General features: G+C 39.3%; 1 protein-coding gene across 15 annotated transcripts in view; it reads left to right on the top strand.

Annotated features, from left to right (window-relative positions):
• Window positions 1-16,885, top strand: part of PPP1R12B (protein phosphatase 1 regulatory subunit 12B) — a 103,435-nt gene that overhangs the window by 24,465 nt on the left and 62,085 nt on the right. For 6 of the 15 annotated variants that reach the window (XR_014527416.1, XR_014527417.1, XR_014527418.1 and 3 more), the window contains exons 5-13: window positions 306-450; window positions 3,814-3,888; window positions 4,366-4,442; window positions 5,294-5,439; window positions 8,040-8,152; window positions 10,929-11,129; window positions 11,939-12,021; window positions 13,515-13,640; window positions 15,595-15,762. Coding sequence is in view for 9 of the 15 variants with exons in the window: in XM_083508538.1 (XP_083364664.1) it covers window positions 306-450; window positions 3,814-3,888; window positions 4,366-4,442; window positions 5,294-5,439; window positions 8,040-8,152; window positions 10,929-11,129; window positions 11,939-12,021; window positions 13,515-13,640; window positions 15,595-15,762 (1,134 nt within the window). In the remaining 6 variants the exon portion in view is untranslated. The remainder of the gene's footprint in view (window positions 1-305; window positions 451-3,813; window positions 3,889-4,365; window positions 4,443-5,293; window positions 5,440-8,039; window positions 8,153-10,928; window positions 11,130-11,938; window positions 12,022-13,514; window positions 13,641-15,594; window positions 15,763-16,885) is intronic. The other 9 variants (XR_014527413.1, XR_014527414.1, XM_083508544.1 and 6 more) reach the window with 2 other exon arrangements.

The following is a 16,885-nucleotide window of genomic DNA, read 5'->3' as shown; positions in this document are numbered from 1 at the left end:
CTGACCACTGGTTCTGTTAGTTAGGGATGATGGGGGTTATAGTCCCAAAACATCTGGATGGCCGAGTTTGCCTATGCCTGGTATATGGGGTAATGGCGCATTTGCCCATACTGGAGGATGCTATTCCTGCAACTTCTTCCTTTTCTGTCCAGGTTTGCTTCCACCCACCACTGGAACACTTTGAGCTGTCTGCTTTACCACACTTGTCTTTCTCACAGAGTATAAACCTATTTCATAAAGCCCACTGCACGTTCTTAAGCTGCATGACTGAACTGCTGCCATTCTTGCTCACTTGTTTTTCTTAGGCTCTTGATCCAAGCTGGGTATGATGTGAATGTCCAGGACAATGATGGCTGGACTCCACTCCATGCTGCTGCACATTGGGGAGTAAAGGAAGCTTGCTCTATCTTGGCTGAAGCACTGTGTGACATGGACATCAGGAACAAGCTGGTTAGTGAGCTGTAGACTAGTAATGCAAGAGCCCCCAGTAGCAAGATGTTCCTTGACAAGCCAAACATGCACTTAAATTGCGCATATATAATTATTGCCTGTTACTTGGCTTTAGTCAATTGAATAGGTTGTATTATGCACATATTTTATTCTCCCTGTCAGCGGAAATGTATTTTGAAAGGTGTTGTTGAAAATACATTTTGGGTGTGTGTGTTCTTTGACTACTGTGTCTATTTCTATTTTCAGTGTGATAGGCCATTTGAAATCTTTCGGGCCAAAAGTCCAGATGGCTACTTTCTACCTTGTGTAATGTCTATGCATATGATTGGACTCTTATCTGGTATTCTTTTTAGCTAAAACTGATGGAGAAAGGCCTTCCCACACTGCATCATATTTTGGCAGTGTGCTAACTGTAGATGTGTCAATTGACTTCTGAGCTAGAGCAAATGGGTGCTTCCTGAAAATTTATAGACTAATACACACACACACACACTCGCAAACACCCAAAATTGTATTGCCACCCTGCAGCGACTTAGAAAATTATGATTTTAAGCAGACTTCCTCAACCTCGCCCCTCCATCATCCCTGACCACTGGTCCTGCTAGCTAGAGATCATGTGAGTTGTAGGCAAAAAAACATCTGGAGGGCCGAGGTTGAGGAAGCCTGATTTTAAGTTTCTGTCAATATCAGAACTGTGATGTCTTGCCTTCTTGCTGTGGCTGCTGCCACCACTGCTATACTTTCCCTTGCCTATGATGTCTACATTTACAGTGTCTTCTAGGAGTTAAAAGAGGAGGTCGAGTAGGAAAAAGAACCAAGTCCCTTCACAGACCCCTGGGATAGTAGACTGGGTTCTGCACTTACTCTACAGTCCTTAGAGAGGGGTAAAAAAAAAGTTAGGTTTTGAGAATGAGACCAGTTACAAAGTGCTTTGGGGTATTTTGGTGGTGTTGTCAGTGCTGATAAAGAAGGGAACAGCAAGAAGAAACCTTAGTTTATTTAACTGTCCTTGGTACTGATTTCTAAAATGCAACAGGGGATGGGGTTACAGAGTGGGAATGATAATCCCCCCCCCCGAAGGAGAGAAATATAAGTGTAAGGTTTTGGAAGGCTGAAAATATTCTTCTGCATGAGGGACCATGGCATTGTTTTCCCCAGCTACATGTAAGCTGAAATTGTTTCTATGGTGAGTTGGGTTTTTTTAAGGGCTTCCATTAAAACCTCACTCCCAGTTTTGGATGTTCCTGGGGATTTGTCAGTCTTTCGAAGAGTTTTAGTTTGCTGCCTGGAGTGAGGATGGAGACAGACAGTATGAGATGATAAACCAGTTAGTGTGTATGGGATAATGTGGCAAACAAGAAAACCCTTGGTGAAATCAGGCCAGACAAGCGGTACCTGCCATGAGCTTTGTAGAAATGTGCAGGGCTTTGTGCCAATAGTAGTTCTTGTCTTTGCTTTTAGTGAATGGTACATGAAACATCATTTATCATATCATTTTCAAAGAAGGTCCTATGCCTCACAAGTCATATTTCCATGCCTGATGAAATAAGGCATCTGAATTAACACTTGCCCTAATCATTCAAAGTGGATCATTTCTGCAGCATTAAAACTGTTGGTGGAGGTGGAAAGAGGTAGAAGCAGTAGTAATATTTAGAGGCACCTTTAGCTTGTATGGAACATATGGCCTTGATGTTGTTCCTTAAAAATATTCAAGGATTGTTTATTGGTTTACTACTGTATAATGTAAGAAAGCAGGCGGTCACTGCCATCATTATAAGTTTCTGTTTTGGGGAATGTTTATGGAGCAAGGCTCAAATTTGCTTTAACTGCTAAGTTTCTTGGATCTTCATTAGTCTGCATTATGACTTGGGTGTTGCTCTAAGACTGTGATTATGATTTGGCTGACAAACTCACATAGAGTTTGGTAGAAAAGCTGCTTGAAGAAGGGCAGATTGTACCTCGTCCTCCTCTGATGAAGCATTAATAACCCACCTAGTCAGTCCCCTTCAGTGAGCTCTAAGAAGACAAGATGGGCCAATGGTCAGTTGAACTTCTTCAAGTACTTCTTCAAGCAGGGGACATCCTATTGCTAGCTTCACAATCCTCAGAAGTTCAGGGTGGGAGAGGGCATTCTCTGTGGCAGCTGCTTAGCTGTGGAATTTCCTCCCCATTGAGGTGCACCTTGCTTAGTCACCCCCCCCCAATCTTTTTTATTGAGCTTTCCATTGCAAATTTAAATTCAAACATTAAACATCAACATCATCATTTAGGATTCCTTAACTCCTTTGACTCCGCTTTGCCTTTCCATGGTTACCATTTTCAATCTTTTTCAACTGCTTCACTTATTTTCTCTATTTTTCTTAAATCATCCATTTTTACCTTAATTTTTAGTACATTGCAAGCATTACTCGAATCCTGCCAAAGTTTTTAGTTACCTTCATTGCTTAGTTTCTGCCGTAAATTGAAGGCACTTTTTTTTACCCCAGCTTTTGATACATAAGATACATATATTGGGCTCACCTTATTCTCTTGACCGTAATTTATTTTAGTATTGTATTTTTAAATGATTGTAACCTGCTCTGGGACTTCATAGTGAAAGGGGGTAAGAACTCTAATTTATTCAGTTACCACCAACAACTCTATTATTATTATGTCCCATTGATCCTGTTTCCTTTGCTATAATGTTTGATAGAGATGCTCATAAAATCCTGCCCATAACTGAAAGACTAGGAGATAACTACAAGATCATGCATTCCCTCCCCCAGTCCCTTTACTCTCAAGGACAAGCTTTCCTCTGACTGCCCCCTGTCCCAAAACATATTACATGGTTCAGGATTCTGTATGCACCAATTCTAACCATGGTTAATACTAACCAGGGTTTTAAAATGTGTTTGCAAACCCTTGTTATGAGGGATTTTAGCTAGTGGTTGTCTGGAAGTGGTAGTATTGAAAATGTTTTATCTGTACTGGCTCAGCCTAACCCAACTTTTTTTTGACTGATATCAAAAGCTACAAGTGTAAGAATAGTACTCTAATTTTATTGCAAGATATTAACTGATATTTTTGATAAATTCCATCATTTATATCCTGTTCCATGCCTCTGGCTGGTCTATCCTACGATAATCAATTTGTATAACAAAATGCATGCTTAACTTGGGAGCTAATATATAATTAAAAGATATGGCCAGTCCTTTCCCAAGGAAAAAGTAGGTAAATTCTAAAGTTGCTTTCAAAGCCTTGCCAATTACTGGAATAAGAAATGTACATTATAAACTTTGCTTAATAAACATAAAGAATCTCCTTTCCAAACTAATGAAATGCCATCCTAAATTGCCTTTGTTTGCTAATTGCACATACCATCAGGGTCAGACACCATTTGATGTTGCCGATGAAGGATTGGTTGAACATTTAGAGATGCTCCAGAAGAAACAGAATATGGTGAGTTTCTGGCTATTCCGTTTAACTAGTACAGTATTCATGGACTTGTATGTCAATAACCTGAGAATTGCTTGTGAGATGTTAAATTGAAATGGGTCAGAGTTAAAAGTACCAAGATGATGCAAATACAGTGGTACCTTGGTTTACGAATTTAATCCGTTCTTAAACCAAGGTGTGCTTTCCCTAATGAGGCCTCCCGCCACCAGTGCCCTGCCACTTTTCGGATTCTGTTCTTAGACCGAGGTAAAATTCACAAACCGGGACACTACTTCCGGTTTTGCGGAGTTCATAAACCGAATAGTTATTAAACAGAGTTGTTCTTAAACCAAAATACCACTGTAATGTCGAAAGCCCTTAACTGTAGAAAATGTCTGGGAAGCTTAATAATAATGGAATTTGAGAAGGGAGATAGTGAAAATGATCTACCGGATCCATTAGTAGTTCTTTAAAACAGCTTTCTAATTATGCTTTTGACAGCTGCGCAGCGAAGAGACAAGAAACAAGCTAATAGAAGCTGATATGAATGGGAAACTTCAAAGTGGGCTATTCAAAAAGTAAGATCTCAAAGTACATGGTATGGGTATCTTGCAGCATTTGATGTGAGCATTTCTGTGGGGCTGGGGTAGGAAATGGTTTTGGAGATCGCTGCATTCGTTTTATTGTTTTTAGAGCATGTGTTTCAGTGTCTTATTCCATTTTTACTGTGTATACTGCTTCAAAGACTTTATGCTGTCAAGCGGCCTATAAATTTGTGAAAGAAAGTAACCCATTTTGAGCTTCTATAAGTCAAGTCACTAGCATGATCTGTAACATGGTGAGGCACCAGTGAATTTTGCAACTGATGAGGCAGTCATGTGGAAGCTATTACGTATTTGTTTTTAAATTACCTTTTATTGAAGAATGTGTGCTCCTCCCCCAGATCAGGAGCTCATCTAGTCAGTTTCACCACTCCACTGACAAGTTGTGCAGTTGTGGTTAGTGACTTGCTACGACTTGGAGACTAGAGGTCAAATCCTGACTCAGTCGTGAAGCTCACTTGAGCCATCAGCCTAACCTACCCCACAGGGATGTTATGAAGGGAGAACCATGTGCAGCACCTTGAGCTACTTGGAGGGAAAATGTCATATAAATATAATAAAACATAAAATAAAAATGATTAAAAGAAGATGGCTGAAATTGAAAACTGTGGGGGAAACCTGAACATATGTACAGATAGAAGCTTTGGACACTGGGCCTAGGCTAGTGCATTGTTATATTAAGGGTGGAAGTTGCTCACATTGTTCTGCAGGAATGATTCCATAGAAAGACTTATCTGTGTTCTGATATCGCCAGCTTCTTAAAAGCACAACATTTTGTTAACTTATGCCATTGTGGTGAATACCTCTCTCAACCACTTGTACTTCAGCAAAGAGAAGATTCTTTATGAGGCAGACACTCTGAAATGTCTAGAAAGGGAAGAAGAAAACAAAGAGTCCAGTAGCTCCAGCTCTGAGGAAGAAGAAGAAGCCGAGGAAGATGAAGCATCAGAGTCTGATACTGAAAAAGAGGCAGGTAATATATAGAACTGAGTTTTGTTTTCGTTTCTTGCCTAGTTAAGTACTGATGGGCCAGGGAATTAATGGGAACATAATTTTCTCCCAGGTATCTTTAAATACTTTATTCATTCTCTACATATAAGAATCCATAATGTGAGATTTAGGAATAAGGCATACATATAGAATAATAGAATTGTAGAGTTGGAAGGCACCCTCAGGGTCCCCTAGTCCAACCCTCTGCAATGCAGGAATCTCATCTGAAGCATCCATCACAGATGACCTTCCAACCTCTGCTTAGAAACCTCCAAGAAAAAAGAGTCCGCCATCTCTTGTGGGAGTCTATTCCGCAGTCGGACAACTCAGAAGGTTATTCCTGATGTTTAGTCAGATTTCACTTTCCAGAGGAGATTTGGCGGGGGCTTGTGAGAAGCTGTAGTGGGGATGAGAGGAAGGTCCTGTTATGTGAGTAGAAGTGTACTGTAGTCAGTACTTGTTCCAGACATACAGATTCTTGAAGTCTAATGTTTATAAGCAAAAATAATAATTAATGGAAAGAAGTGCTTCTGCATAGCAATTAAAAAATGAATATCTGAAACGTGAATTATTTGCAGATTTTGGATTTTCTGACTGGACTATCATCTTCCAAAAAGTTTTTAACCATTTGTCTTAGGGGTTTTCCAGATTTATATTGCTACAGATGTCCAGCTGTTGCTCTTTATTTAGATGGGATGAAAATATCTTAGCACTGTTACTTCGCAATATTTATATATTGTAGCAGTATAATAGCCATTTAGGCGTGGTGTCTGGAATGGCTCTGAAAATGTTGTGTAGCTTGTCCTTTAAAACAAAGACCATTAGCAATATATCTAAGATGAATAAAGGATCACCAAGTGGGTAGAGCTCAAGCATAGAATGTGAAGCTTTATTGCAAGATTACATGTAGCAAATACACTTAAATGTTTGTATTATACTGATATTCCATTGTTGCTTCCGCAGGGTAACTGCAGATGAGTGTATGAGTGGGGTTATGCAGCAGAAAAGTTACTAATGGTAGAAAAGTTGAAGTTCAGCTTTTTTAGCTTTGTCTGACAATCAGCTTCTGCTTTAGCACCATAAATGAGGAGGGGAGTTAAATGGGGGGAAAGCCATGTATACCACCTTGGTCTCCTTGGAGAAAAAGTTGTGATATAATTGCAATAAGTCAATAAAGAAAAGGTGTAGGAAACTGCTGTAGGACTAGGTAGTTACAAATGTAAAGAAATACAAAGGGTTTTTCTTAGTTCTATCTTTGCCAAAGAGCCATAGTCTAGCACATCCCTTTACATAAGTGATTGTGTGTAGCAATGCCTATATCTATCTATCTATCTATCTATCTATCTATCTATCTATCTTCTATCTATCTATCTTCTATTCCTTCAGATTCAGATACAGAAACACTGCTTTTTTAAAAAATAGAAAACTCATATATATGGATCTACCCTGCATTTTTTTAGCTGTGGTCACCAACTGGAATATATTGCTGTCTAAAAACTGAATGTGTTTCTCAGCGTATATTGCTGTAGTACAGAAATAGACAAGTACTTGGCCAGTTCTTTATGCTATTAATAGCTCTCTCAGAAGCAGAAATTACTCATCAAAGCAGATACAGTAATGTAGTCTTTTCTTGCTTAAAACAATTATTGTCCACTGTCATGGACAGAAAGGAAAAAGGGAGTTCTGGGATGAAAAGTCTTTAAATGGTGGCTGGGGGGGCAGGTGGAGAGAGACAGGTTGCTGCTAAACATGTGTTTGGCCTGTTACTACAGCTATTTGTGATTCTCTCTAGCTGCTTGGGTTTTGCTGCCACCAGTCACTTGAGGGGCTGCATAGACACCAAGTAAGGAGACACAGCTAGACAAAGTTGCCAAAGGGTAATTATTCTAGTTAGATAAATATTTGTTTCATTTGTGCCTTAAGCCTTGAAACGATCCAATTTTTCTTTCTACTCTTCAGTTAATATATTTCACACAGTAGTATATGACTAGCCAATAAACAAATGTATTTGATCACTATCTGGAGGCCTAATCCAGATTCATTTTGGAAGCAAGAGTCTAATCCAAAATGGATCCAAGTGTTGGGTAACCCCAGGTAAATCGCTATCAAATTATGTGCCCCCCCCCGATTCATCAGTAACTCTCATAAGCAATTCAAAAACATACTTTTAAAGTGAGCTCTTGATTTAAACATAAGCAGAAGTATTGTTTGCAAAATCATTTGGAGAAAGAAGAGAGTTTTGTAGGGATGTGCTTAAAACTGGATTAACAGTTCTTACTAGTTCAATGAATGAATTTATTAACTGCCATGGATAAGCTTTTTCAGCCATTACTGAAAAGCTATTAATAGAAAATATTGCTAGTCAATAGATCTCATACAGATTTTTGCATTTTAAGCTAACGTGTCTTTTTTGCTCAGGTTGTGGGGAAATGACTTTGGAGGTTTGTAGTTTTCTTTCTTGCTTAAACTAGTCATACAGATGAAAGGAACTCTGACTTGAGTATCAGGGACACATCACCCTTTTAACTGTAGTATTATGGTATTCTATTTTGTCACTTGTTTTTTCTTGGTCTTTCATTATAGAGAGAAAGGAAGAGTCTATTGCTAATCATTCCAATCATGAACCCAGAACTCTAATCACAGAACAAGTGCCACCACCAGAGCATAACTCTTTCACTATGGCTCCTGCCAGAAAAGTAAGTGACTTCACTCTTAAAAGTAACAACTTGCTTTGAATCCTAGCTTACAATACTGTGCAAACTTACTTACAAGTAAATTTTATTAAATTCACCATACTTCCACATAAACATTTAGAGGATCGAGTGACATTGTACATTAATATTCAGCAGAATTTCTTAAATTTACTGCATGGCTGTGATCATACTGCCCAGTATCTATCTAGCGCATAGACATTTCACCAGACATTTGAGAAGATTATCTTAAGTGTAGTTGGGTGTTGGGAAGAGGATTGCACTCAGTGCCACATCAGCAGCATTCTGCTTATGCAACAGGACTCCTTCCTTCACTCCTTTCCCCGTGTACTCCCAAATTCTGCTCTAAAGGGTCCCCCATCTTCCCAAGACAGCCACAGAGGCGAGGAGAGGGAGGTTCTGTTGCGCAAGTGGAGCATCAACATTGGTTGGAACCTACAGTGTTGGATTTGGACCAGAGAGACCTGTCTGAAATCCCCACTCAGTCAACCTTATTCACTTCACTGTGCTGTTAGGATAAAATTAAGTAACCATATTTATGTCATCCTGACAGAATGCAAATGAGGTTGATTTAATCAAGATAGATTTAGGAGGGCTGCATTAATTGTTGGTAAAACATTGGGAAGCAATAGTATTCCGCCATTTTTACTTAAAAAGGTATGTGCCCAAAATTGATCTGAGAACCATATTTCTCTTTTGCAGTGAACCTGCAGAATTGTACATTTTTAGGCTGAGGAAATTGGTATTAACATACTGCAAACAAAAGCCTCTTCTTCATTGTTTATTCCTAGAAAATATGTATATCCCCCTTTCCACCACCCAGCTTGTTTTCATTCTAAAAAATGAGCTGCACACTTCAGTTAATTTTATGTTGGACATTGCAATAATATATTGCTTAATGCTTCATAAGAATCCTGGATTTCTACCTGTTTAGAAATCGAAGAGGGGTTCTTCTTGTTTCTTGTTTATTCTTGTGTTCTGTTCAACTGGAAATGCTGTCATCAGGCGTTGTGCAATAAAGTTTTTTTTTACATGTAAGGGAGTTAACAATCTTCTGCATTTTCTTAAGAGCTTTGTGGTTGTCATAGCAGCAGAAATCCCAGGTTATGTAATCTTTTCCAGATTTGAGAGGACCCTGTGTGTTAAGATATTATATAACTGAACGTGCGCATTAAAATATTTAGTGCTAGGCTTTTTTCTCCCCAAGTGAAACTCAAAATATTGCTGGGGGGGGGGGCGGTTAACCCCTTTCTGTCTTAAATTGCTGATTGATGGTAAATAAAGCTAACATAGATATGCTCATTTAAAAAGTATGGTAATTAATTTGAATCTGTGCTGTTGAACCAGTAGGATGAATGATAGAAGCAGAACTATCAGTAATCTCATGTTACAGATAGGTAGCCGTGTTGGTCTGCCATAGTCAAAATAAAAAAAATCCTTCCAGTAGCACCTAAAAGACCAACTAAGTTAGTTCTTGGTATGAGCTTTCGTGTGCATGCACACTTCTTCAGATACCTGAAGAAGTGTGCATGCACACGAAAGCTCATACCAAGAACTAACTTAGTTGGTCTTTTAGGTGCTACTGGAAGGAATTTTAGTAATCTCATGCTTCAGCTGGGACAGCCCACTCCATCTTTGGAAAACACTAATGGTTCTGTTGGGAGAAGATTAAGATAGGCCATTTATCCATATACTGGTCATTTGGAAGGATTGCCTGTGGAGGAGCCTGGGCTTTCTTTTCTTACACTTGTATTCTGTCCTTACTGCTAGGACTCAGAATAGCGTTCATGGACTTTCTTGACTAGCATCAGGCAATGTCATGCTGTTCAGCTTTACTCTTCTTCTTAGCTTAGATGTTAGGATGGGGCTGGAAATGTTTACAGTAACCTTTCAGTGGTAGAGTCTAGTGGATCGAAATGGTCCCTCTGCAGTGCAAAGCATATGTATGAACAAATGTCATTTGGCCTTTAAGCATTTGCTAATATCCAACAAGCGGCTCCTCTGAGCTATGAATCATGCAAGAGAGTCCTGTATGAGCCTCTCACATGTGAGATTCCACCAGAAAAAATAAAGAGTTATATCATTTTGAATAATAAAGACACTTGAGTAGTTATAATTCCCCGCCACCGCCAAGTGACAATGAAGATGGTTTATTCAGGGTGGTCTGAAAAACAGGCACAAAAGAGTTGTAAAAGATGCAAGCTTATGCTTCACTATAGTCTCTAAAAATGGCATCTTACCGGTTTGCTGAGCTTTAGGATTCAGAAATTAATGCTAGATTAGTTGTTTTTCACAGATGGATGATGTGTATGCCTGGCACTTCAAATACTGCACTACTGGTAAAATTGTATTAATTGGTTTAATGTGTATTTCATGTTCTATAGCTGAAATGATTTTAAACTGGAAGTTAATTATTGGAATAGTAAACTAATCTGGAAGCTTAAAAAGGTAAAGGTACCCCTGACCATTAGGTCCAGTCACGGACAACTGGGGTTGCGGTGCTCATCTCGCTCTATAGGCCAAGGAAGCCTGTGTTTGTCCACAGACAGCTTCCAGGTCATGTGGCCAGCATGACTAAGCCACTTCTGGCGAACCAGAGCAGCGCACGGAAACACTGTTTACCTTAATGCCGGAGTGGTACCTATTTATCTACTTGCACTTGACGTGCTTTCGAACCGCTAGGTGGGCAGGAGCTGGAATCAAGCTTAGTTTTTCCTAAATATCCTCCACTCTTCCTTATTGTCCTCTTTCTCTGTTGCAGTTTACTCCATTGCTCAACAAGTCTGAAGAACAAAAGGATGAATCTCCTTCATCATGGAGGCTAAGTCTACGGAAAACCAGCAGCCAAAACACACTTAGTGAAGGAAGCGGTCTTCGTGACATGCCAAGAGAGAAGGATGGTTCCATATATCGTTCTTCTTCAACCCCTCGGATTTCTGCATTATTAGACAACAAAGAGAAGGTGCTGAATAATCTGGCTTTCCTCACTTTGAAATGCAAGTTTTGTAATCTTATAAAGTGTTAGTTAAAGGCCTTTCCATATAACTATTTTTAAATCAAAGCTTTTTCTTAGGGATGTACACATTAGCTCCAAGGCAATGGCAGTAGTACTATATCTTTACATTAGAACAGGAACATAGCAAGAGCTGTGCTAGCTCAGACTGGGGTTTGATTTGGGTATTGGCAGTTTGGTTTCAACAGTGGCCAGCCAAATGCTTCTGGGTTGCCTGCAAGCATGCCGTGAAGGAAACAGTCTTTGCTGTGGTTAGTTTCCCAGACAACTGGAATTTAGAGGTACATTACCCCTGAACCTGGGAGTTACATTTAGCTACCTTGACTTGATGGTAGCAATGCAAGGGTGCTGGCAAAGTTGTGCCACTAGTTATCAGATGTATGGGCACTATCTGGTACCTGGGACACTCATGCAGTTTCCATTTAGAATTAAACACTTAAACAGCATACAGTGGTACCTCTGGTTAAGAACTTAATTCATTCTGGAGGTCCGTTCTTAACCTGAAACTGTTCTTAACCTGAGGTACCACTTTAGCTAATGGGGCCTCCTGCTGCTGCCACGCCGCCAAACGATTTCTGTTCTTATCCTGAAGCAAAGTTCTTAACCCGATGTACTATTTCTGGGTTAGCGGAGTCTGTAACCTGAAGTGTCTGTAACCCGAGGTACTACTGTATTTTGATTCACAAAGTGTTTGACAGCTCTAGAATTTTTGACTGAAAAATTCAGCATAATTAAGGAATTTATTTTTATTTCAACAGGACAAGGACAACAAAATCTATTTTGCTTCAATAGCCCCTCGCAGGTTAAACAGTGCAGGTGACATAGAAGAAAAGGAAAACCGGTAAGTCCCTTTCAATTTGGGGCTCAACTCTTAAGGAGGTGAATATTTACGAGCTGAATCTCTGGAACATTCTTTCTCTCCCTCCCTCCTTCTGCATCACATACATAAGTTTCACATCATCATTCCACTTACATTTGAAACAAAGAAGAGCCATGTTTTAGCCGTCTCCCAAATGAACTTCTAATATATTTAAGTTAAGTAAAAAACAATTTAGCAATATATAGTCCTGTTACTTATAAGGCTTTCCTTTTTCCATGTTCCTCTATTTCTCTCTCCCTTTTCAATTACCAGATAAAGTGAATGTACCTGGTATTTTCTTTGTATAACTGGGCTGAATCCAACTAAATCATTGCATACTCAGAAAGACTTCCATGAGTGCAATGGAACTGCTTCCCCCACTTCTCCCCACAGTGTCCCTCTGCAAATCTTTTCTCTGCCCCCCCCATTCTCTGGAATAGATTTGGGGACAGTGCAAGGGGCACCTAGAAGGAGGGGAAGTTTCTTTGTGCTTGCAGAAATAGTTCTGCACACACAGTGATTTAGTTGGAGAAAACCCACTGTGTTCTTTCTCCTTTCATATGTTTCTTCTCACTCTTATTAAATCCGGGAAAAACAAAGTCTTATAATTAGAGATTCCCTTTTGGACTTTCTGTGTAAAAAGGAAAATGAATTACTCTATTTGGGTCAGAATATTGGGAAAATACCTCATATTTTGAATAATTTCTTTATGTAACTGACAGACAGAAAATTGGAAGTCCCTTTTATTTTTCTTCTCTTCTCTTTTTTGTTCCCCCTTTTCTGTTTTTTGTTCTTATTCAGGTTAGTTTCTTTGATCTTACTGTATTATGAAAAAACTTTAATAAAATCTTATTTATTTATTTATTTTTTAAAAAGGGAACGACCAAGTCTTTTCTGCAGGGAAAGTTGGATAGCAACAAAAAAATTTAACATGGAGAATAAGAATTGGTTTTCAATAGCTGATATGCTTAATATCATGTACTATCATGTTCTTACATCAATGGTCTTTGAAATCTATTTATCATTTGTGTATGTGATCTATTACAAATAGTCCTGTTCTTCACATTTGTCTGTATCCCCTATTACTGTAACATTTCTTATTTAATTCTTAGATGTGGTAGGCATTTTATTATTTAGCTGGGGCACGTAATTCTAGTTTGTGAGCATGATATTTGCTTTATAATTTTATAGTGATATGACAATATATTTTGCCATAGAAAAGGTATACTGATCTTTACTTTTGGCCATGCTATCTTTTAGAGGTAGTTTGTTGATAATCTCAGCATTGCATATGTACTTAGTACCCTCGAAATAGTTCAGAATGTAGAGCTATATTACAATCTGAACCTTCGATTCACTATAGACTGGCATGTTTCTTAACACCCAGTTTGACTAGCAATAGGCTGTGGGTTGGCTTGAGGGTTTATCAGTATAGATTTCAGCTTAAGATCCCCCCACTCCTATTGCATTTGCAGAGAATCTGCTGTAAATTTGGTACGGAGTGGTTCTTATACCCGGCAACAGTGGAGGGATGAACCAAAGGGAAATGAAGCACCTGCAACTGGTGCACCTTCCACTTATGTATCTACTTATATGAAAAGGTGAGTCATGTTAAAACCTCTGCTTTTAAGATGTTGCATTTTGCTTTTCATCTAACATATACATCTATAAAAATCTGAGAGATATTATGATTACCATGAAAACCAGTGACGACAGAAGCCTAAATGATTTGCCAATTGCATCAGTCTTACTTCTCTTGTACGTGTGCTGAAAGATGCAGGTTTCATATGCCTGTGTACTCACTGCTTTTCCTATATGGAGAAATCATATCCATTAGGAAAAGTGTCTTGTGTGAAGTAGCAGAAAGTGTCACTTTATCTAGAGACTTAGTAGAAGTTGGATACATTTGTGGAAACTACAATAAGGCAAGCTTTACACTTTACCTTGTAGAGCATCCTGTGTAATTTCAAAATTACTCCTTATGGGCACCTTGTGTCCATAATAATTGCTCGGATCAATTGAAACAATGCACAAACACCTTCCTTTCAAATACAAAGAAACATTTATTTGTTTCAAATAATACTAATGTTCTTAAAAAAATGCGAACAAATAAAATCAAAAAGTTATTGAACACATCAATGTCGTGAGTCTGTTATGAACCAACAACCCAACTGATTTGGGGTATAGGCATAGAAAATAACAGTTCAAATCAGGAACGGAAATAAGAAATGATACCTCTATTTGCTGGACACATTTCTATCTTATGCTAGTCTTCATTTGACAAAAGGTGTGGTAGCTGCTCCTAGGGTTTGATAAGACAGTTTAGGTTTATATAAGAATAGCCTTGCTACGATCAGGGCATTTGGTCTCCCAGTTGCCAACCGGAGAGGGGCCTGTGGGCATCCCACAAGCAGGACATTAGCCCTTACCATACTTGGTGCTTCTTAGCAACTAGTATTCAGAGGCATATTATTGATCCTGGAATAGTATGCACCCATCATGGCTAGTAGCCATTGGCAGCTTTATCCTCCTGTGAATTTGTCTACCCCACTTTGAAGTTGTGCAAGTTGGTGGCCATCATTGCATCCTTTGGCAGCAAATTCCACAGTCTGTTCTGGATCTTACAACATTCAGTTTCTTTGGATGATCCTGGGTTTTTTTCCAAACCAACCAACCACAAATGTTATGATCTTAGGGACATTCTTCTAGTCCCATTATCGTTTTGGTTGCATTTCTCTGCACCTTTTTCAGCTCTACAGAACCCTTTTTGAAGCCAAAACTCAACACAGTACTCCAAGTGTGGTTGCACCATAGACTTGTATAGCAGCATTATAACAGCATTATGCCTGTTTTATTTTTGAAGGCCTTTCCTAGCGATCCCTAATGCAGAACATAATGTATCAATTTGAGAATCATGGACCTGCATAAATTTTTAGCGTCTGAGCCTGAGTAGTGAATGTGGCCACTATGAATGTTTTAAACTTATCTGTGTTGGGTTCAGTGAGCTTGATTGTATGTGTTGTGTTGCACCGTGGTAGACTTTAAGGCCCAAAATCATTCCGGGAATGTATTTGTGCTTAAATGAAATAAGCCGTTTCAGTTTTAACTAAAGTTACTGATCCTTTTACCTGTGCCTGAACACTTTCATGTTGGCTATTTCATCCTTCTTCAAGCTGTACTTCAGCCATCTCTTTCTTTACTTGAATATTTCTGAGCTTTCCTTCCCGCTCTGCTCTTTTTCATTTTGTTATTTTATCCAACAGAATAACTTGACATGTATACAGTATGTTCAACTGAATTTATTTTTCCATTTTCCTGTTTCTTCTCTTTTCCCCCTGTTTCCAGCCTATTACTTTATCTCTCATGTTTCTTCAGTCTTGATACAATGCCTTGCTCATTTGACTTCTCCTTAGCCTAGGGAATTATGTATAATCTCCCTTGCCTTAATTTTGCTGATAGATAAACATTCTCTTGGCAATTAACCAGGGTCCTGTGCTGGTCTGCAACAATATTTTCAATCTTCTCTGAAGCAAGTGATTTTCTGCTGTCTTACAGTGCTTCATTTGGTAGAAGTAGTGACCTGAGCAGTCCCTATATTTCAGCCAATCGCAATGCATCTTCTGCTACCTCACCCACTATTATTGGTTCATCTACCTCATTGGGCACAGAGTGGCAACTTGCCTCTTGCCCTTCATCTGTCAATTCAGTACGCCAGTTTAACAGGTAAGGGCTCATAGTATGTCCACTGAAGAGGGTTTATCAAAGTGCCCATAATTTTTGTGTCAAAGCAGCGCTGCTTTATGGCAGGCATAGGCAAACTCGGCCCTCCAGATGTTTTGGGACTACAACTCCCATCATCCCTAGCTAACAGGACCAGTGGTCAGGGATGATGGGAATTGTAGTCTCAAAACATCTGGAGGGCCAAGTTTGCCTGTGCCTGCTTTATGGTGTGATATTTCAGTCTGAAAATTCTTCCCAAGAGGTTCTATCTCTAGTTAGTAAAGTATTCAGAATGAATGTTTACAAACTCCACACAAACCGGTTCCCCCCCTAAATACAGTGTTGAACTGTGTGTATGCCTTCCCCTGCCCCTTCCCCAGACCAATCAGGTGTATAACTTGAGTCATTTTGGCATTCAGTGCTTTAAACTTTTAATAAGCAAGTTACAAAAATATTTTAACTCATATGTATTCTTTTTCAAAAGTGACGTGGGTGGCGCTGTGGGTTAAACCACAGAGCCTAGGACTTGCCAATCAGAAGGTTGGCAGTTCGAATCCCCGCGACGGTGTGAGCTCCTGTTGCTTGGTCCCTGCTCCTGCCAACCTAGCTGTTCGAAAGCACGTCAAAGTGCAAGTAGATAAATTGGTATCGTTCTGGTGGGAAGGTAAACGGCGTTTCCGTGCGCTGCTCTGGTTCGCCAGAAGCGGCTTAGTCATGCTGGCCACATAACCCGGAAGCTGTATGCTGGCTCACTTGGCCAATAAAGCAAGATGAGCGCTGCAACCCCAGAGTCGGCCACGACTGGACCTAACGGTCAGGGGTCCCTTTATCTTTACCTATTCTTTTTCAAAAAATGTTTGTTTGTATTTTCCAAAGTGGCAAATAATAAAACTAAACATTACAAGACAAAATAAAACGAAGTCATGCATAACATAGACATTTTCCTTCATTATTTAAATTGGGAAGTAGTAGCCTTTCTTGTAAAACTGAATAACAAGTCATTGACACATTGCCATTACAGAAACGAGCATTTTATAACAAGGTGTCCTTCCAAAATGGCTCCTGTCCTGTAGGAGGCTACATTTCCTGCATACCCATGTTTACAAAAGACGTAGCTAGAAACCAA

This window comes from Podarcis liolepis (genome assembly GCF_965112155.1).
Source record: "Podarcis liolepis genome assembly, chromosome: 6".
NCBI classification, from domain to species: domain Eukaryota; kingdom Metazoa; phylum Chordata; class Lepidosauria; order Squamata; family Lacertidae; genus Podarcis; species Podarcis liolepis.
This window is presented reverse-complemented; position numbering and strand designations above follow the sequence as displayed.